The sequence below is a fragment of the Rhinolophus ferrumequinum genome, chromosome 6, assembly GCF_004115265.2.
Source record: "Rhinolophus ferrumequinum isolate MPI-CBG mRhiFer1 chromosome 6, mRhiFer1_v1.p, whole genome shotgun sequence".
NCBI classification, from domain to species: Eukaryota; Metazoa; Chordata; class Mammalia; order Chiroptera; family Rhinolophidae; genus Rhinolophus; species Rhinolophus ferrumequinum.
The window spans coordinates 97,071,025-97,094,324 of record NC_046289.1 but is presented as its reverse complement, the minus strand read 5'-3'; the positions used below and the strand labels follow the sequence as shown (position 1 = coordinate 97,094,324).

The following is a 23,300-nucleotide window of genomic DNA, read 5'->3' as shown; positions in this document are numbered from 1 at the left end:
TGTAAATTCATCTCAGTGCCTACTCTATGTCTCAGGTGATAGGAGTTGCTCTTTTCTTTTTTCTGTGGCAGAGAGGGACACCTACACAAAGGAAATTTTATGCCCTGCTTTCTGTGATCTGTTGATTTTCAGTTCTCTTCAGCTCAAAATAATCCTTATACCAAAGTAGCATATTTTGGGGTAACATATTGTAAACCCCTTCATAAGATTTTGAGATTAACTTTTTTTACTAAACAGGTTGCTTAGTCTGTCAAGTTGTTATATAATAGCAGTCGTTCATTCTTTTCTATTTCTGAGTAAATTTTCCTATTTTTAAATATGGTTGTTTTATTTTTGAATGGTGTATTTTTATATTCCAGATACAGGTCCCTTATTAGATATATGATTTGAAAATATTTCTCTCACTATGGGGATCGTCCTTTCACTTTTTTTTGTTTTGTGTTTTTGACATTCAATATTATTTTATATTAATTTCAAGTGTGCAGCATAGTGGTTAGACATTTATATAATTTAAGATGTGATCCCCTGACTAGTGGCATTATGTATAGTTATTACCATATCATTGACTATATTCTCTATGCTTTATACCCCCATGACTATTTTGTAACTACCAATATGTACTTCTGAATCCCTTCACCGTTTTCACCCTGTCCCCAACCCCCTCCCATCCATCACGCCCATAAATCTACCGTATTTCCCCGAAAATAAGACCTATCCAGACCATCAGCTCTAATGCGTCTTTTGGAGCAAAAATTAATATAAGACCTAATCTTATATTACATTATATAAGACCTGGTATTATATTGTATTATATTATGTTATATAATACAATATTACTTACTTTACTTGTAGTAAAATAAGACTGGGTTTTATATTAATTTTTACTCCAAAAGACGCATTAGAGCTGATTGTCCGGCTAGGTCTTATTTTCGGGGAAACATAGTATGTACCACCTCCTCTTTATCCATTCTTCCACCGACAGACATCCAGGCTGCCTCCACATCTTCGCTACTGTAAACAATGCTGTGATGAACATATGGGTGCACGTGTCCCCTCGACGTAGTGTTTTGGGTTTCTTCGGATAAATACTCAGAAGTTGGATTATTGGGTCTTTCTTTGTCACTTGTTATAGCCTTAGTTTTAAAGTCTGTTTTATCTGGTGTACGTATTGGTAGCATAACTTTTTTTTTCATTTACACTTTGATTAAATATCTTTTTCCTGTCCCTTTACTTTGAATTTCTGGGTGTCTTTTGATCTGAAGTCTCTCGTTGGCAGCATATGTAAAGGTCTTATTTTCTTATCTATTCAACCATGCTATCTTTTTTTTTTTTTTTTTTAAGATTTTACTGGGGAAGGGGAACAGGACTTTATTGGGGAACAGTGTGTTTTTCCAGGACTTTCTTTCAAAGTCAAGTTGTTGTCCTTTCACTCTTAGTTGTGGAGGGCACAGCTCAGCTCCAGGTCCAGTTGCCGTTGCTGGTTGCAGGAGGTGCAGCCCACCATCCCTTGCAGGAGTCGAACCGGCAATCTTGTGGTTGAGAGGATGCGCTCCAACCAACTGAGCCATCTGGGAGCTCAGTGGCAGCCCAGCTCAAGGTGCCATGTTCAATCTTAGTTGCAGGGTGCACTGCCCACCATCCCTTGCGGGACTCGAGGAATCGAACTGGCAACCTTGTGGTTGAGAGCTCACGCTCCAACCAACTAAGCCATGCGGGAGGCAGCTCAGCTCAAGGTGCTGTGTTTAATCTTAGTTGCAGGGGGCGGAGCCCACGATCCCTTGAGGGACTCGAGGAATTGAACTGGCAACCTTGTGGTTGAGAGTCCACTGGCCATGTGGGAATCGAACCGGCAGCCTTCGGAGTTAGGAGCATGGATCTCCAACCGCCTGAGCCGCCGGGCCGGCCCCCAACCACACTATCTTTTGCCTGGAGCATTTAATCCATTAAATTGAAAGTAATTGTTGATATGTAGTTACTGCCATTTTATTATCCATGTTTTTGATTTTTTTAATCTTAAGCTCCTCTAACATTTCTTGTAATACTGGTTTGGTGGTGATGAACTCCTTTGGCTTTATCTTGTCTGGGAAACTCTTGTCCTTCGATTCTAAAGTATAGCTTGCCTTGATAGAGTAATCTTGGTCGTATGTTTTGGTTTTCATCACTTTGAATATTTCCTGCCAGTCCCTTCTGGCTTGCAAAGTTTCTGCTGAGAAATCAGCTAAATAGTCTTACGGGAGCTCCTTTGTAGGTAACTGATTGCTTTTCTCTTTCTGCTTTTAAGATTCTGTCTTTGTCTTTAACCTTTGGCATTTTAATTATGATGTGTCTTGGTGTGGGCCTCTTTGGGTTCATCTTGTTTGGGAATTTCTGTGTTTCCTGGGCTTATATATGAGGTGTGATTAATAAATATGGTGAGTGCTGCTGCTGAGTGCCATCCAGTGGAAAGGCAGGGTTCTTCAATATGGAAACGGTGCATTGAACCTTAGTAACAGTGTGTGACAAGTTTCAACTTGTTCCGTTCAGTCAGGTATGAGCTCAAGTTGAGAGAAGGTATGTTTTAAAGTGTGCCGTAAATCATCCTCCATCACTTCTGGTATACTGTAATTTCTGTCAAATAAAAATGTTACAGTGTGTCCTCATCTACCTTACCGGATCCGGCCCCATGTGACTTCTGGTTATTCTCCAAATTCAAAATGCTGCAGGACCTTGAGGCAGCTAGGATAGTGCAGCTAAAGATACTCACAAAAGAGGAGACTTCCAGAATTGCTTAAGAAAGTGGCAAGAATGATGGGATAGGTGTGTTTGAAGTGAGGGGGAGTTAATTTTGAGGAGGATTAATGACAATGTGTCTTTTACTGTAATAAATTTTTAAAATTTAAACATTCACCATAGTTTTTGATCACACCTCGTTTTTACTGTGTTTTCATTAGTGACACATTTTTAATTTTGTGGAGTTTTTTGCTATTTATTTTCTCAATGCTCATTTTTTATAGCTTCTTGTTCTTAATTTATAGATGGAATATTTTCTCTCTTGTCTCTAAAGATATCAATGATAGCTTTTTAAAAGTTTTCTTTTCCCTGCCTAGTCTTCTTTTCCTTCAAGTTGTTTATGTCATGATTGTTTTGGTTTCTGTGTTTCATGCTAGGGATTTTCCTCCTATGTCTAGTGAACCTTGATCAACTGTTCATATTTAGGTTTGAGACCCTGAAAAGCTAATTGGAATCTCTGATTCCACACAAAACAAATTGGGTATATTGTCAGTTTCTGGAACGTATCAGTACCTTTAGGTCTTGCCTCTTGGGCTGGCCAGATTTTACACAAAAGTTCATTCTAATTTTCTGTCTGGATGATATACATTTGATACTTGAGCAACGTAGGTGTGAGGGGCTCCTGCGTAAGTGACAATAGGTGTATAACTTTTGATTCCCTAAAAGACTACTAATAGCCTACTGTTGACTGGAAGCCTTATATAAACAGTTGATTAACATATTTTGTATATGTATCATTACTGTATGTTTAAAATAAAGTAAGCCAGAGAAAAGAAAATGTTAATAAGAACATCATAAGGAAGAGAAAAATACATTTACAGTATTGAAAAATATTTGCAAAAAAATGAATGGGACTATATCAAACTAAAAAGCTTCTGCACAGCAAAAGAAACCATCAACAAAACAAAGAGGCAACCAACCGAATGCGAGAAGATATTTGAAAACAAAACTTACGATTAGGGGCTAATATCCAAAATATATAAAGAAGTCATACGACTCAATAAGAAAAAAATCAACAAGCTAAGTGTTAAATGGGCAAAGGACCTGAACAGACACTTCTCCCATGAAAACATACAAATGGCCAATGGATATATGAAAAAATGCTCAAGTTCAATAGCTATTAGGGAAATATGAATCAAAACCACAATGAGATATACCTACTACCTCACACCTGTTAAAATGGCTGTTATCAACAAGACAAGTAATAACAAATGTTGGCAAAGGTGGAGAAAAGGGAACCCTCATACACTATTGGTGGGACTGTAAGTTGGTACAGTCACTATGGAAAACAGTATGAAGGTTCCTAAAAAAATTAAGAATAGAATTACCGTATGACCCAGCAATCCTTCCTCTAGGTTTCTATCCCAAAAACTTGGAAACGTTTATCTGTAAAGTTGTGTGTACCCCTATGTTCATTACAGCCTTATTCATGGTGGCCAAGACAAGGAAACAACCAAAATGTCCTTTGATAGACATTTGCATAAAAAAGATATTATACACACACACGCGCGCGCGCGCAATAGAACATTACTCAGCCATAAGAAAAGATTTGTCATTGGTGACAACGTGGATGTATCTTAGATTATCATGCTAAGTGAAATAAGCCAGATAGAAAAAGTCGAGAACTATATGACTTCACTCACATGTGGGATATAAAACTGAAAGCAACAAACGAACAAGACAAAGAAACAAAAACTCATAGACACAGGTAACAGTTTAGTCATTACCAGAGTGTAAGGAGGGGAAGGGAGTAGTAGAAAAGAGAAAAGGGAATAAAATACATGGTGATGGATGGAGAACTGACTTTGGGTGTTGAACACACAATGCAATATATAGATGATGATGTATTATAGAATTGTACACTTGAAACATATATAATTTTACTAACCAGTTTCACTCCAATAAATTGAATTTAAAAATTTGTGTATAAGTGGACTGACGCAGTTCAAAGCCGTGTTGTTCAAGGGTCAGCTGTATCCCAGCTGCCAGCATTCTGGAGCCAGCTGGGTAAGAGGACTAAGAATCTCTATTTTCATGATTTCCTTTGTAGTCTATAAACTCATCCTCAGTTATGCCTGGTGCTGGCCAGTTCACAGACTTTCTCGTTCATACTCTTGCTTAGGTAAGGCAGTAGTGGTTATCAGGTTGCATGGCGTTCCAAGTGCTTCTTAAATGACTTTCAACTCGTGCTCCCGTTTTTAACCTACCTTTCCCACCACTTCCAGAAGTACTTGGTACCACCAGTTCTGGAGTCTTAACTTTCCCCACAGCTAATTCAAAGTTAACTACTGAGAAAGCGATCTACTTTGTATATTTCTCAGTTTTTCGTATTTCAAAAATGTGTTACTGTTGTTTCTTAGTATATTTTCTTCATTCTTAAGTGTTTGTTCCCTTGTAAATTATTTTATTGTTTTAATGGGTTTTTGGAAGAATCCAAATATGTGTGCAACTCACTGTCTTTATGTGGAAAGCCCCCTATTGTAATCATTGATAATTTTATCTGCTTTGTTCATTCATATATCTTCGGTGCCTAGAATAGTGCTCAGCCCACAGAAGTAGCTTAGTAACTTGGGTGTGTGTGTGTGTGTGTGTGTGTGTGTGTGTAATAGTGAGTGTCTGAAGAAACCTCCCAGGAGGAAATTCAATATTCATAGAATGGGATTGCCTGTTAGGATTGGAAATTCCTTCAGTAATGTAGATGCCTGGTCACTGCTGTACACTTAAAGCTGAAGCTGAACAATAATGAATGTCAACTACAATTTTATATATATATTTACATATATATACATACATATATACATATACATATACATATACATATATAGTTACAAGAAGCGGAGTACAGCATTAGGAATACAGATGGTGGAAATGTAATGGCTGTGTGCGATGTCAGAGGGATAGTGGATGGGGGGCGGGGGGTTCACACAGTGTGAGGGATAGAAATGATAAACGTCTAAGTATTATCTTGTTTTGTGCACCTGAAACTAATAAAAAAATGTTAAAAGGCATTTGGACTTTCTAAAATCTAACAAAGACAAAGCCATTACTTTATATTATGATACGTTATATCATTTACTGATTGTTAAATGGTTAAAAATATATTTAACCATATATTTAACCAGCTGTATGATGTACTCATCTACATGTACACTTGTATGTGAATATGCCAGAATCCTTAGAAATTTTTTGTTCTGAATGAGTAAAAGGTTAGTCGAAATCGATTGATAATCTATCTGATAAAACCATTTGCTGCTGGTTTAGCATCTTTTATAAAATTTAAGTGTTTAAAGTTTTATTTTAGTTTTTTAAGCAATTTAGAGAGTGTTAATTAGAGATGTCTTAATTAACTGAAGCAAATTGTACTGTATTTAATTTTTACAGTGATGCATTTGATATTGCCTGGAATGGCAGAACTGGAATTCGCCAGAGCAGACTATCAAGTAGCACCTCCTTGCTTGACAAAGAGGGTATATTTGCTAATTCAGCTAACAGCAAACTCTTGGAAAGAGCCCATGGAATTCTCACGTTAGTATTAATCAGTAATGTGGATTGTTTTTTATGAGTGGTTTAAAATTTCTGGACAGAAAAATGAAGAGGTGATGGTGATACTATTTCATGAGTAGAATTTGGAGTGAAACAAGATTCAGAAGTAGTCAGCATTTAAAGTTAGGAATCTCACACATTATTAAGCTGTTTTTTTTTTTTGTTTTTTCTTTGTTTTCATCTTGCCAGGAGAATCATAATTCAATGTACTCCGTATAGAAATGATTCTTTGTTGCTGTTTGTTAGACCCCATAACCAGAGAGAGAAACAACTCTTACCTCTTTTTTTGATTCTTGGTCTTTAACTGCAATTTTCCCTGGATTCTGGCAGTCCAAAAATATTGGGCAGGAAAATCCCCTGTGAATGGTGAATGGAGCCATATATAGTGATATATAAACACTCATCCAAGCCTGCCATTCCTTATTACCTGGTCCTAGAACTGGATTGAGGAAATAGGTATAACCATGCATGGTGAACCAATAAAAAGTTCTTGGCTACCTATATGGATGTATTTCAGACACTTCCAAAGCATACTTTTTGACTGCTAGCTAGAGGTATGACTGACTGAATTGGATTCCTCAATCCCGGGGTAATTGCTTAACTGTTAACAGGCTCAGTTTACGTAGGTCTTGCTGTACTCCAGAATTGTGAATTAATTCATTTAATCCTCACAGCTCTAAGACGTTAGTGTTATTATCATGCTCATTTTACAGTATTACATAATGAAACCAAGGCTTCTACAGGTTAAAATCACACCTTAGTAGGTGGTAGAGCATAGATTCAAGCCCAGGTCTTTTGGTTCCCCAGCCCATGTTCAGTATTGGCCTTTATTCCCTTTCTTTTTGTAGCTGTAATAAAAGAAATTCTTGATATAAGTATGATTTTGAGTTATGAATAATGAAAAAGCAGAAGAGAAATTTTAATTTCCAAAAGTAGAAGATCTTAATAAGAGTTTTCGTAAAAAGTGTATTTTTAAAATTCATGAAGTTAAGCATCTATTTAAAGTCCTGAAATGACAGAAACAAAACTTCATAGTGAAAAGAAATTAGAGCCCTATTAACATCCACGAGAAAATGAAACTTTAGCTTTGAATGTACAATGTTACGTTACTGATCATCAGGCTTAAGTCTGTTTATAACTACATTACAGAACAGGTATCTTTTTTCTTGTTCTCTTTTCCATGCTTATTTTCCTTCCCAAACGTGCCTGCTTAGTTGAATCAAATTGTTTCTATATAGATGACCTATATCTTGGAAATGGTATATAATTTGTTTCAATAGAGACTTGGAAATCATTCATATCTGCAATAGTTGTTTCTAACGTATGATTTGTCTCTTCAGGAGAAACAAAAACTTGAAATCCAAGCCTGGCCTTCCAAAGGTGGGTATTACGAAAAATCTTTTTCCATTGGTGCCCTGTTCCATAATTTTTTTTTTTTTTACTCATGCAAACAAGCTTTATAAATCAATAACAAGAAATATTTATACCCCCAATAGGGATTGTGTACATTCACTTAAATCTATTTTAGAAATAAGACTGGATGTTATAAAATGGCCAAGCTTAATGGTTCAGGTAGATATTTATTTGTGATATATCCCATTTTCTAGTGTTTAAAAGCTTCTGAATCTAAATGTAAATTTTTGTTGAGTAATTGCTTCTTTACATGAGATTTTTGAATTTCTTCTTGGGTCAGGTTAAAATCAAATTCTGAAATTTACCTGATTTTAAAATAATTTCTTATTAGTGCTTAGCTAATGCTCATCATCACTAGCAATAGTTAGCCAAGTTTTTCTATAAAGGTCCAGATATTCTTGCAGGCTTATGGTCTCTGTTGTAACTGACTAGCTCCGCTGTTGTAGCACAAATGGAACTGTAGACAATACGTAATTGAATGACTGTGACTGTATTCCAATAAAACTTTATTTATGGACACTGAAGTTTGAATTTTATATAATTTTTCTCATGCCATTACTATTTTGATTTTATTTTTTTCAACCACATAAATAAACTGTATAAAAACAGTGGGCAGGATTTGGCCCTTGGGCTGTAATTAGCCTACTCTAATATACATTGTTAACGCAGAGAAGGCTTTCCAAAAATATTTATTGAATTTACTAAAGAAAGAAAAATCTTACTGAGTGTTTCCTTCTCTTGTATCCTCCTAAAGAAGAAACTGTGTCATTTGTAACCTTGTAAATGAATGCAATTCCAAAATTTTGAAAGAACTGAAAAAGAGCTATTTATTCTTGCAATTTTCTAGTTTAAGAAACAAGAAAATGAATCTGTCTTTATTATTCCATCTACCTACGTTACCTTAGATTTCCAAAGAAAATTTGATGTACTGCTGATGTGGTTTCTGGTAGTGCTAAATATTGTTTTAAACTGCAAAACAAAAGAAATTCATGTATATGGCTTATAATGATGTTCCTATCATGAATAGATTTTATGTAGAAAAAAAGGGAGGACACCACATTTGCTATCAAACATCTTTACCTGTTCATTTGTTTTTCTTTTTCCTTCACTCTCTTACAGTCTTTCAGTATTTTGAATGCCATGCCTGGGATTTGCACTGTTCTTTTCACTCTCAAGTGGATAACTTCTTAAACTTTCTATGACAGCCAACATGAATATGTTGCATACATCTGAAGTAATTAATTCCATTCAGTCATTAATGACAGGAATCCCATCTATTTCTCTTTCTTTTTAAGTTGAATGTAGCTAGTTTTTGTTTATTTTAGTGTTTTTTTATAGATTCAAATACATGCATTTAATATTAGGCTATGAGAGTATATAGACTTGGGAGTCAGAGTGACCTACATTCAAATTAGGGATCTTTTACTTGCTCTGTGATTTTTGGAGTAAGCTCTCTTAAGTTGTCTTAACCTTTGTCTCCTCTTCTGTAATGCGGGGATAATAGATGTGAGAATCTAATTATAGATACGTGTTTGGTACTTGCATGGTTGACAGTAAATAAGAAGTAATTTTTTTTCATATTTGCTATCAGAAGGTTTAGAACTGAATTTGTGGCTTACCTGTATAGATACATATATGCTGATTATGTGCTTTGCTTAGTAACCTTACTATTTATCTTATTTTCCTACTTATTTAAATGTGCCGCATTTTTGTCTAATTATAGTTAATAAGTGTTTTGATGGTTCAGTCCATTTCAGACCAAGCCAAGACAAGTATTATTACTACAATTTAAGGTGGCAGTTCTTACATCCTCACTGACTGAGCTCATTTGCTGAACAACGTATTTCTGTTGCATTAAGTTAGTTTCCTATATGATTTGGCAAGAAGCAACAGAAGTGTCGATAACCAGAGCTTTTTTTTTTCCCTTTGCTCTTTGGTTATACCTGCAGCCTCTTTCATATCTTGCTGTATGAAGCATTATGGCACACATCCATTCACTTTTATAGCTACCCACAATAAGATTCAGTCACCTGTATTCGGGCTCCTCTCGGACCTTAGTTTATTGATATAGGTAGGATTTAGAATGCTTTATTTTTATCACAATGCTGAATAATTAAATATGAGCAAATATTTAACAAATGCAACCTTCAAAGCCCTTGGCCCTCTGTTAATACAGTTCTCTTTTGATGGTACTTTCCCTTTTCTCTTAGAATTATTCCCTCTCATACCTTGAAACGGTCACTTCTATTAAATCTACTTTTCTAACATAACCTATCTTTTAATTCTTTTAATTTCCAGTCTTTTACTGGAAGTTGTACATTTCTGCCATGACACCCTGCTTACCTCTCATACTTGATGCCCAAAGTGATTTATTTTAGTGTATCATTCCCCTAATTTTTTTTTAATGAGACTTTTTTTTTTTTAAAAAAGATTTTATTGGGGAAGGGGAACAGGATTTTATTGGGAAACTGTGTATTTCCAGGACTTCATTGGGGAACAGTGTGTTTTTCCCAGGACCCATCTGCTCCAAGTCAAGTTGTTGTCCTTTCAATCTTAGTTGTGGAGGGCGCAGCTCAGCTCCAAGTCCAGTTGCTGTTGTTCAATCTTAGTTGCAGGGGGCGCAGCCCACCATCCCTTGCAGGAGTAAAACCGGCAACCTTGTGGTTGAGAGCACAGGCTCCAACCAACTGAGCCGTCCAGCTGCACGGGAGCTCAGTGCAGCTCAGTGGCAGCTCCTTGTCTTCATTCTAGTTGTGGAGGGCACAGCCCGCTGGCCCATGTGGGAATTGAACCAGCAACCCTGTTGCCCAGAGCTCGTGCTCTAACCAACTGAGCCACCCCATCCGCCCTCCCCTACTAAATTTTTAGTCACTCAGGTTCAAGACTGGAAGTTAATTTCAGTCCTCTTTAACAACATGAGCAGTATGTTCTTTGTTTTAATAATTTAAAAAAATGTTTTCAGTTACACTCGACATACAATATTGTGTTTGTTTCAGGTGTACAACATGGTGATTATACATTTATATACTTAAAAAATGATCACCCCCATAATTCTAGTACTCATCTGATAACATACATAGTTATTACCATATTATTGACTATATTCCCTGCTGTACTTTACATCGCCGTGACTGGTTTTTATAACTGGCAATTTGTACATTTGAATCCCTCTCCCGTCCCCCCCCTTTTTTTTACCCATTCCCCCACCCACCCTCCCTTCTGGCAGCCATCAAAATGTTTCTCTGTATCTATAAGACTGTTTCTGGTTTGTTTGTTCATTTATTTTGGTTTTTAGATTCCACCTATGAGTGAAATCATGGTATTTGCCTTTCTCTATATGACTTATTTCACTTAGAATAATATCCTCCAGGTTCATCCATGTTGTCACAAATGGCAAGATTTCACTCTTCTTTATGGCCGAGTATTATTCCATTGTATGTATGTACCAGTTCTTCTTCATCTAATCATCTATTGATAGACACTGTGGTTGCTTCCATATCTTGGCTATTGTAAATAATGCTTGAGCAGTATCTTCTCAATCTTTGTTTCTATAGCACCTTGCAAACAATCCGTAAATAATTGTTTTTAAAAAGAATGGACTGATTAATTAAGCTTGAACAATGAAGATGGGATTAAGAAAGGAACAAAGTAGATAATGAACAAAAGACCTAAGAAAGAAATTAACTTTATATCCCTTTCCTGTTAGATCTCTGGTCCTCATTCCAGTTCTTGGTTTTTGTCAGATCATGCTGGGCTATTACAGCTGTCACCTAGTTGGATTCATCTCTCTCCTGCCCCCTTAGCCTCCTGTCTTCCACATTGTTCTGTTCTGCTTGGTCTTCTCTTTTTGCGCTTGCTCTATTTTATCTTCTTACAAATCTTAATAACCCTCAAATCATCATTAATATTTTAGTGTCCTTGTAGTTGGTTTTCCTATACTTGAATGTAGTGTATTCGTGGCACTTAGAACAGAGCGTGATCTGTAGTAATCACTCTGAATATGTGTTCATTCATTTGATCATGGTGGTTTTCTTGGCAGAAGTCTGGTCTCCAGTTGCTGAGGAAACATTACTCAGAAATCATTAGTTGCTAACCATTCATTCATCAAAACTATTTATTGTATACCTACTCTGTACCAGAAATTGTTTTAGGCCTTGGGGTACAGGGATGGACAGTCTAGTCAGAGTCCTTGCTTTCTCATATTTTATCTTCCAGAGGAAAAAAATGCAAATAAGCAAATAAATGAGAAGATAGTTAGCTGATATTATGTGCAAAGAGGAAATTGAAATGACATGTTGACTTAGAGATGGGCTACTTTTTCAGTATTTAAGTGAAAACTTAGTAAGTTTGGGCATTTACGGTAGAAGTTGAATGCCAAGAAAAATCAAGCCAAGTGAAGTGTGGCTATAGCATATTCCAAGCAAATGAAATCATTAGACCTTTAAGTAATAATACATGTGTGTTTTCTTTTTAAATACTTTACCAGTTAAACTCATTGAAAGCAAGGACTTTTTTAAAAGAGTTATTTATACATTCCATAGTCCGTATGTTGCTTTTTCACATAGTGACGAATGTTTAGTAATTTTACTCTCTTTAGGTATGGTTTATAAAATGAAACCATTATTTCCAAGGTCTTTTTCTCAGAAGTATCTTAAATGTTTGGGGTAAAAATTATTATAGGCTTCAGTGCTATTTTGCTCTTACTTATGGATAAAGTATAAAATTATTCTAATTGAGTCTTGACTGGTATGTAAAATTGCAGTGAATCTTGTGAGAATTCAAAAATGCTAATAAAAATAAAAACCCTTCAAAAATCAACACATAATACACACATTATATATATATATATATATATATATATATATATATATATGCCTAAAATCATTTTACATGGCTTTTTTTGTCAATAGTATTTGCAAATGTTTTTCATTGTCAGTAAATGTAGGTTTGTAGGTTTACAGTGCTTTTATGAGCTGTATAGTATTAAGTTGTGTGGATAAAGCATACTTTATGAAAACAATTCCGTATCTCTTTATAATTTTTCATTATTTTTTACAGTACATTGTCAGAAATAACATTCAGATCTTGTTTGACAGCCTCCTTAAATAAATACCTCAGAGTGACGTTGCTTATCTGGAAGGTTATACTGATTTGCATTCCTAAGAACAGTGCATAAATAAGCCTGTTTCCCCACACCCTCATGAACATGGGATTTTGTCAGTCTCTGTTATGTTTGCCTGTCTGATGTGCAGAAAATCTGTTCAGAAGAAAATGTATGTTTCTTTGCTACAAGTGAGATTGAGTGATTGTCATGTTATTTGACATTTATACTTTATTTGAGAATTGCATATTCAGCTCTTCTGATATATTTGGGATATATTTTTTAAGGATTTCTTACAGTTGTTATATACAGATAACAAATCTCACATTGTTAGAAACATATTTTTTCTTATTTGCACTTGTTTAAATATGTATTGTACTCATTGTTACTTGCAAGTATTTATTTATTTATTTATTTATTTATTTATTTATTTATTTATTTTCTCATGGTACTCCCTAATCAGATTTTTTTTTTAATTTATTGGGGTGACAATTGTTAGTAAAATTACATAGATTTCAGGTGTACAATTCTGTATCACATCATCTATAAATTACATTGTGTGTTCACCACCCAGAGTCAGTTCTCCTTCCGTCACCATATATTTGATCCCCCTTACCCTCTAAATTACCCACTAAATTACGTTCTCCAGATTAATTTTCAAAACCCCGTGGCAATCTTGTGGTTACTGATTGTTTTCTAATCCTCTCACCTTTCCCCTTACCCCCACCCCCCCCGCCCATCTAGCAACCCTCAGTTTTTCCTCTTTGTCTCCAAAACTGTTTCTGATTAGTTCATTCACTTATTCTTTTCTTTAGATTAGATTCCACATATAAGTGAGATCATATGGTACTTATCTTTCTCTGTCTGACTTATTTCACTTAACATAATGTTCTCTAGGTCCATCCATGTTGTTGCAAATGGTAAGATTTCTTTCTTCTTTATGGCTGCGTAATACTCCATTGTATAAATGTACCACAGTTTCTTAATCCAGTCATCTACCAATGGGCATTTTGGTTGTTTCCATGTCTTGGCTATTGTGTATAGTGCTGCAATAAACATAGGAGTGCATAAAGATTTTTGAATTGGAGTTTTCGATTTCTCCGGATAGATACCTAGGAGTGGAATTACTGGATCATAGGGTAGTTCCATTTTCAGATTTTTGAGATACCTCCATACTGTTTTCCATAGTGGCTGCACCAATCTGCAATCCCACCAACAGTGCACAAGCGTTCCCTTTTCTCCACATCCGCGCCAGCACTTGTTGTTTGTTGATTTATTGATGATAGCCATTTTGACTGGGGTGAGGTGGTATCTCATTGTGGTTTTTATTTGCATTTCTCTGATGGTTAGTGAGGTTGAGCATTTCTTCATATGTCTGTTTGCCATCTGTATGTCCTTTTTAGAAAAATGTCTCTTCAAGTCCTCTGCCCATTTTTTAATTGGGTCGTTTGTTTTTTTGGAGTTGAGTTGAGTGAGTGTTTTATAGATTTGTGATATTAATCCCTTATCAGATATATCATTGGCAAATATCTTTTCCCATTCAGTAGGATCCCTTTTTATTTTATTGATGATTTCCTTTGCTGTGAAAAAACTTTTTAGTTTGATATAATCCCACATGTTTATTTTTTCTCTTACTTTCCTCGCGTGAGGGGATATGGATATATCAGTAAAAATCTTACTCCGGGTAATGTCTGTGAAGTTTCTTCCTATATTTTCTTCTAGGTATTTTATGGTTTCAGATCTTACATTTAAGTCTTTAAGCCATTTTGAATTTATTTTTGTATATGGTGTAAGGAGGTGGTCCCGCTTCATTTTTTTGCATGTGTCTGTCCAGGTTTCCCAGCACCATTTATTGAATAGACTGTCTTTACCCCATCGTACATTCTTGCTTCCATTGTCATAGATTAAATGGCCATATAGGCATGGATTTATTTCTGGACTCTCTATTCTGTTCCATTGATCTATGTGTCTGTTTCTATGCCAGGACCATGCTGTTTTGATTACTGTAGCCTTGTAGTATAATTTGAAGTCAGGTATTGTTATACCTCCCACTTTGTTCTTATTTCTCAAGATTGCTGAGGCTATACGGGGTCTTTTATGGTCCCATATAAATTTTAGGATTATATGTTCTATTTCTGTGAAAAACGTCATTGGTAGTTTGATAGGAATTGCATTGAATATGTATATTGCCTTCGGCAGTATGGACATTTTAACTATATTAATTCTTCCTATCCATGAACATGATATGTGTTTCCATCTATTTATATCTTCTTTCATTTCTTTCTTCAGTGTTTTATAATTTTCTGAGTACAGATCTTTTACTTCTTTGGTTAAATTTATTCCCAGGTATTTTATAGTCTTTGGAGCAATTGTAAATGGGGTTTTTTTAAAATTTCTCCTTCTGATGTTTTATTATTGGTATACACAAATGCAACTGATTTCTGAATATTAATTTTGTATCCTGCTACTTTACTAAATTCATCTATCAGCTCTAATAGCTTCTTGGTGGAGTCCTTAGGGTTCTGTATATATAGTATCATATCATCTGCATATAATAATAATTTTACTTCCTCCTTACCAATTTGGATGCCTTTTATTTCTTTTTCTTGTCTGATTGCTGTGGCTAGAACTTCCAGAACTATGTTGAATAGAAGCGGAGATATTGGGCAACCTTGCCTTGTTCCTGATCTTAGGGGGAATGGTTTTAGCTTTTCACCATTGAGTATGATGTTAGCTGTGTGTTTGTCATATATGGCCTTTATTATGTTGAGATGTGATCCCTCTATTCCCACTTTCTTAAGGGTTTTTATCATAAATGGCTGTTGGATTTTATCAAATGCTTTTTCTGCATCTATTAATATGATCATGTGATTTTTATTTCTCATTTTGTTAATGTGGTGTATCACATTAATTGATTTGTATATGTTGAACCACCCTTGCATACCAGGTTTGAATCCCACTTGATCATGGTGTATGATCTTTTTAATGTATTGCTGAATTCTGTTCGCTAATATTTTGTTGAGGATTTTTGCATCTATGTTCATTAGAGATATCGGCCTGTAGTTTTCTTTTTTTGTGGTATCTTTGTCTGATTTTGGGATCAGGGTGATAGTGGCCTCATAAAAAGTGTTTGGGAGTCTTCCCTCCTTCTGGATTTTTTTGGAAGAGCTTGAGGAGAATAGGTGATAATTCTTTTTTGAACGTTTTGTAAAATTCACCTGTAAAGCCATCTGGTCCAGGGCTTTTGTTTGTTGGGAGATTGTTGATTACTGATTCAATTTCCCTGGTGGTAATCAGTCTATTCAGGTTTTCTGTTTCTTCTTGAGTTAGCCTTGGAAGGTTGTACGCCTCTAGAAAATTGTCCATTTCTTCCAGATTGTCAAATTTGTTGGCATATAGTTGTTCATAGTAATTTCTTAAAACTTTTTGTATTTCTGCAGTGTCTGTTGTCACTTCTCCTCTTGCAAGTATTTATTTTTTAATGTTTATATTGTCAAAGTTAATTATTTTTTAGATTTACATTTATCATGCTTTTAACTCAGTCTTGTGCTTCTCATACAATAAAACTTTTACGACTTTTTGAATAATATATAGTTGTACATCTGTATAAATTCTTTTCATTGACAAACTCACTGCTGTAAATGTAGGATGGTTTAAAACGTTTTCCATTGGCTAAATTAAGCTCCCCAATACCTTACTAATATTTTATATTCTTAGTTGCTTTATATGTAACTCCGATCTTATTATTAAGATTAATAATTAGCACATCAGGATGAGGGTTGATAGGGTTTATATTTTCTTTTTTCTGTGTACATGTTTATGCCATACTTGACAAAGCTCTCGGATTGAATTTAATTTATTGTCTATGAGTCAGGATTCAGTTGTCGACAACATAATCACTGGCGATATTTTTAAATAAATAGGAACTTAATTCAAAGAAGCCCTTACAAAATCCTTAGAAGTCTTAATTAGAGTTTCAGAGTATTAAAACAACAGTGCAGAACTACCCTCAGCTGTAATCAGAAAACTGGGAAATCAGGAAGCTGCCCTTGTAGCTGCTGTTTCCAGGCGTATACACCTGCAATGTGAGGCAGGCACCAGAAGAAGCTGCCACACCTGCCGGCTCCAGGGTCCAGGCGCCTTACTGCAGTTGCAGTGACAGTGCAGATACCCAGCACCCTGCCTCTCAGCACTCACAAAAGTGGTGCCTGGACAGAAAACGGAAATTCTTTTGTGTACATGCTTGCCAGCAGAAACAGAAGCCCCTGCCTCATTATACTTTCCCAGTTTCAAGTGTGGGAATTTAACTGAAATCACTTTCAGAACCCGAGATGCAAGAGAGTTTAGAAAAAGTAGTTTCTTTTCACTGGAAAGCATGTGCAAGAAAGCGGGAGGAAGGTAGAATAGATCTAGAATATCAATCTCCCATATTCACCATAGTCATTACACAGGAAATGATGAAAACTGGCTTACAATTTTGTTTTTCCTATTTTTAGATTAATTTATGTGAAGAATTTGATTTTCCCCCCCTTTTTTTTTCAGCACTTGCTAGAGGTAAATTCTTTAAAGCACCTGACAAGACTGACCCTCCAGGATCGTATTACCAAGTCTCTTCTTCATTTGCACAAGAAGAAGAAACCTCCCAGCATCAGTGCCCAATTTCAGGTTATTTCCTATTTTACTTTTAACAAAGAGGAATCTGTTTCGTTCAGATGAGCATTGAAAGGCCAAAGTGATCTGCAAGATACCTGAATGGCATATGAATCATGTGACTAAAAAGCCATGCTGAAATGGTCATTTTGCTTTTCAGAAATAAACCGATTTCTGTGTATACTACTTGTTTTGCATATTTTGCCAACATTATTGTTTATACTTATAAACCACTCGTTGCCAGTTTGGAAGGGAAGAAAATGTTGATTATATTGCTTTGTATTGCAGGCCTCCTTAAACAAGCTGATGGAGACACTTGGTCAGGCAGAACCATATTTTGTCAAATGCATTCGCTCTAACGCCGAAAAGGTAAAGAAAGACGTGCTGTAAACGAGCACTCCTAGCTGAGCTTGCCTCAAACAGCTTTAAACTCTAAGGAGATTAAATGGACCGGGAGAGCTATCTATAATCTTTGTAAGGAAAACCACGTTCTCTATTTTCTATGGCTATCTTTGTAATTGTTACAGTTACCTGCCTGTGAGGTATTTATACGGTGTTGACTTAGCATTTCCTAGAATTTGAGAAGCAAATACCTCTTGAAATTGCATCATAAAAAAGTTTTATGCAAGTTGTTATCCCAAGATTAATCTCTCTTGTTTGGATATAAACTGTCACTTTTAAAGAACTTGTTTGACATTTTTCATGTTTAGAGATTCTTGTCTCTGTAAAATAGGGCAGGTACTGTGGACAGCCTTGATTCCTTCCTGTTTTCTATGGCAGTTCCCCTAATTAGAGCTTTGCAAATATATCTAATAAGTGTGAACATTCGTCATCTTTCTTTATGTTAATCATAGGAGAAATTAATTTCCAGCCTGAACAGCTAAAATGTGGTAGGAATTATGTTCAGCTTTCTTACTTCTTAAGAAGCAGTCTGCAACTCTGCTGCTTACAAGCTTTGTGACCTTAGACTAGTTAACCTTTCTGTGCTTAAATATTTTCATCCATATAAGAATATACTGTAATTACAGGACCAACCTCATAGTGTTTTGTGAGTATATGTGAGTCAATACCTGTAACTTAGAATGTTCCTGGCCCATGTTAAGTGGTTAGTAAATGTTAGCTGTCCTTTTACAGTGACTAAAAAGGGAACCATTTAATTTACAGTTTAATAGAAGTTTGAGTCTCTATTTTTAATTGAGACCTTGCTGTGCAGAGTTCAATTAATGAAGTATTTCAGGGTACAGAATAAATACTAAATAAATGTTAACTACTATTATTATGTAACATAAGTTGCCCATCTGACATTTTTTTCTTTGACAGCTGGTATGCCCCATCTGTCTGCAAGAAAATGTTTGGGATTGTCTTAGGGATTATTGAAGATAGTATTTAGAGGATAGGGAGAAGTAGCACAAGCTCCACATACATCTTTTGACTGAAAGCATGCCTACTGAGGCCTGAGGAGTGACAGGGTATTGTGCCTGCTAAGGAGTGGACCTCCCGTTGGCCGGTCCCCCGTCCTGTCTGCCTACACAGCGAGGTCATTTTTCGTTTTTCAGTGTGTCATACCAATGTCATTAGCAAAAAGTATTTAGGAGAATGAACTACTCTTAACCTTGTCCTAGTCATTAGAAGAAGAATCTGTCAGCTCTCAGTTAACCAAGGCAACTGTTAGAGTGGGGCAGGTGGTTTCTGAGTGAGATTGTAGATAAAATCTTAATTAACAACCCAGAACTTTTGACTATATGTAAGTAGGCTAATATTGTTACATAGTTTATAATGTGGCCACCTCTGTGGGCAACTACATTCCTTTTGAGCTTTGAAGGTCCTTTCCCACTGTGACTAGAGAAGCCTGGAAGCTTGGTTTCTCTTTTTTCGCTAAGGTCAGGCAGTCAAAACTTTTCTGAAGCTACTAGCTGGGGAAGTAAGAGTGTCCTGTCACCTCTACTATGTCTTAACCAGACAACTTTCAGTCACTTCCTAGATATTGAAAAGTTAACCATACTTACAGGACAAACATTAAGAATAGATCTATTCTTCTAGATTAAAGTTTCTCTATTTGCTTTGTTTTAGCTGCCGTTGAGGTTCAATGATGCCTTGGTACTTCGACAGCTTCGATATACTGGGATGCTGGAGACAGTGCGAATTCGCCAGTCAGGATACAGCTGCAAATACTCTTTCCAGGTTATACTTTTGAGTGATCTTTAAACATATATGCACATCAAGTAAATTGTTCCTGTCTTGCTTATTTTTTATTTGGGGCTCACTTGTTTATTTCTCTTAATTCTTCCATTCCCTTACCGTCTTTTGTACCGTGTTCCCCCGAAAATAAGAACTAGCCAGACCATCAGCTCTAATGCGTCTTTTGGAGCAAAAATTAATATAAGACCCGGTCTTACATTATATTATGTTAGATAAGACCCGGTCTTATAGTAAAATAAGACTGAGTCTTACATTAATTTTTGCTTCAAAAGACGCATTAAAGCTCATGGTCCGGCTAGGTCTTATTTTTGGGGAAACACCGTATACAGAATTATAGAGGCTGAGAGAACTCACTTCCATGGAATGGCAGCAATCTCATTAACTTTTGTTATAATAGAACTAGTACTTGGCTATTCTCATTTGATCTGAATTTTTCTAATACTAAGTTTACTCATAACGTAGCAGTTCTTCACACTGATTATTCTAGTAATTGAAATCGTTCAATCAGGACTGTTTAGTTCAAAAGAAAAGATTCCATTAGATTTTTGCTAAAGATTCTCAGCAGGATTTTCTTTCATAGGAAGCTGCCAGCAAGGCTCCTAGTCACTGTCATCAGCGTCTGCTGCTGTGGGTCTGGAAATTCTAGTGAAACTTCTCAGCAGCTGAGCAAGTCTTTGCTGTTACCAGGAACAAAAGCTTCGTTCTCAGTTACACCCTGTATAGCTGCCAACTTTGCTTCTTTTTCTGCGAAAAATTTCTGATTCTAGTTAAATAACTTTTTCTTTGGTGTTTAATACAGCTTTCTCAAAAGGGAGATTATTATTAGTTTCTGCCCTTTTTTCCTCCTCCATTCCCTTTTGATAATATAATGCTATATAGAACTCAGCCTCCCTCCCGCTTTACAAATTAACCTTTTGTAATATTTTAAGTTAACAAGTACTTTCTTGGTTTCGCCCTGTTTAAAAGAATCAGAAAAGGATCAATATAAGGACAGTTAGCTAAGTTTAGGATCTTGTGATTTTATAACATTTTCTTTTCATTTTTCAGGATTTTGTGAGCCACTTCCATGTACTTCTTCCTCGAAATATTATTCCATCCAAATTTAACATCCAGAATTTCTTCAGGAAAATAAATCTTAATCCAGATAATTACCAAGTTGGAAAATCCATGGTAAATATATCTCCAGCCCTTGTCAAAATTGAGTATATTTTTGTGTTTAAATAATAATGACAATTTTAGCCTATGAAAATGTTTTATAAAAAAGCATAGTATAGCAGATGTCATGAGGAAAATGATTAGGCCAAGAGGTTTTTCTTAATAACACAGTCAATATTAATCAAAGAGCTTCTTGCCAATTCTCTAGTTCTGCCTATAATTTTAGCTGCCTAAAAATCATCTCTCTCTAGTGTTCTACTGTAATCTCCAACTCTCCTTGCCCAAAGTCACATTATCCTGATTCCCCTACTGTCCTTAATTTGTCAGCTACTCTTTCTGTTATCTTTCTAGTTTCTTAGGCTGGAAACCATAATCTTATTTGGCTTACCCTTCAGTTTAATCCTTTTACATATAATATAATATATCCTTTTACAATATAATATAATATAATATAATATAATATAATATAATAATATAATATAAATATAATGTGTTTTTTTCCCCTCACAAATGATTCTCACATCTCTCCCTTTTTCTCCACTTATGTTGATTACTTCCATATTAATTCTATTTCTTTAGTTCTCACTTATACTTCTCTTACAGTAAACAGACCCCTCCTCTGTTTCCAGTCTATTTGTCATTCCATTTAACTCACTCCACCCATTGTTTCAAAATCATATTAATATACTTCTTTCTTTATGTTATCTTCCTGATCAGTAGTAATCTCCCGATAACCTCCTCATTAAGTTCAAACATCTTTCTCTTTTTCAAGAACCTCCATATTGTGATTTTACACTATTTAATATCTTCATCATGAAGATTGTCCCCCATATGTGCCTTTATCATTATTTCCCACTCCATGTTTTGTTCAGGTGGGATCTGTTGTCTTATGCCTGTATTAGTTAATTGTTTTCCTATTTGTGTGTCTAGTATCTATGTGCTCTTCTTAAAAAAAATTTTTTTTGACAAAAATGGGAGGTGATGGATCTGTTAATTAGTTTGATTGTGTACATTTCACAGTGTACATCTACATTAAAGTAATCACATTAAATATACACAATTTTTAATATCTACCTGGTCTTAAAGGTGAGTGCAAATCCTGTTTCCTAAAGGACTATGCCTAAGTTATCTTTGTATCCCCGTAAATCCCTAAAGATTTTTTAATAGAATGAAGGAGTAAGTAAACTGATTAATAGCTCTGAGTAGCAACAAGCATATACTGGGTTTCAAAAAGACTTATTATTGGTGTATTCGTGTTGTGATCAAACATTAGGATCTATGGTTCTCAATTTTTTTCCCCTACCCCAGCATCCTTGAAAAATATGATGTGCTACCAGTAGCACATTGACTCATGATAGTGGTGAATTTCCCAAGGGAAGAGAATAATGTATCGATTTAATCTCTGGCACTGGGATTTAGTACTTATACTTACCGTCCCATTTCCCCTTCTACGTTCTGATGTCTCCTTTCCAATTTGAGAATGACTACTTTGGATAAATCGGTGGATATATTTATTGGTACTGCTTTTACACATCTGCCACTGTATTTGTTCATGTCAAAAAAAGCTTATCAGAGAAATACATTTCTCACGTTTTCTTAAACTACATTCCTTACCTTTCTTCGTCCTGGTAGGTGTTCCTGAAAGAGCAGGAACGGCAGCATCTGCAGGATCTGCTTCACCAAGAGGTGCTCCGCAGAATCGTGCTGTTGCAGCGATGGTTCCGGAGCCTGCTATGCAGGCAGCATTTCCTCCGTCTGAGACAGGCGTCCGTTATTATCCAGGTGGGGAGCAAGGGATGCCTTGCATGAGATTGGCTGGTTTATTTGACCTTTGTTTTAGTAACCAGAACTGTTTTGTGGTGAAACAAATAAAATATAAAAGTTACTCAGATTTTACTAACAATTGTCACCCCGATAAATTTAAAAAAAAAAAAAGTTACTCAGAGATGAAAATGTGTTCTACTTGTTTTTGAAATGTTGATAGCACCCGGCAGATTACCGGGCCTGAAATAATAGACTGTTGATGGAGCTGAATTTAAATTAAGTTGAATGTATAGTTATAATGGCTTATGAATTATGATTAGGGGCAAAGGAGTTATGTACCTAATTTTTATTGACATAGTTATTTTTACTTAATAGTTTTCCGAGTGATATTTGAGAGTTATACATACATTGTTATCGTGTACTCATCTTGGATTATAGGTACCTTATTTCACATTTATTTGGTTTTATTTTCTCCCTCATTGGTTTATATGATGACTGTTTTCCATAGGATCGTGTCTATTTGTACAGGAAAATCTTTAATATCTTAAACTTCGAAATGTGTACATGTTGACCTTAAACCCATGAATATTGGCAAATTGTAGCATGAGAATGTAATGTCTTTAATTTGTGGTGCATGAAAGCATCAAAAATGTTTAAATTATTTTAAGTTCTATTAATGTAATTAACTTCATCAAGGTTATATTAT

At 35.5% G+C, this 23,300-nt stretch overlaps 1 protein-coding gene across 11 annotated transcripts in view; it reads left to right on the top strand.

Annotated features, from left to right (window-relative positions):
* The window catches only part of MYO9A (myosin IXA), a 251,933-nt gene that overhangs the window by 148,514 nt on the left and 80,119 nt on the right, over positions 1 to 23,300 (top strand). For all 11 annotated transcript variants that reach the window (XM_033109669.1, XM_033109671.1, XM_033109670.1 and 8 more), the window contains 7 exons: positions 6,151 to 6,294; positions 7,653 to 7,692; positions 17,369 to 17,491; positions 17,765 to 17,845; positions 19,547 to 19,657; positions 20,723 to 20,845; positions 22,463 to 22,612. In XM_033109669.1, coding sequence (XP_032965560.1) covers positions 6,151 to 6,294; positions 7,653 to 7,692; positions 17,369 to 17,491; positions 17,765 to 17,845; positions 19,547 to 19,657; positions 20,723 to 20,845; positions 22,463 to 22,612 — 772 coding nt within the window. The remainder of the gene's footprint in view (positions 1 to 6,150; positions 6,295 to 7,652; positions 7,693 to 17,368; positions 17,492 to 17,764; positions 17,846 to 19,546; positions 19,658 to 20,722; positions 20,846 to 22,462; positions 22,613 to 23,300) is intronic.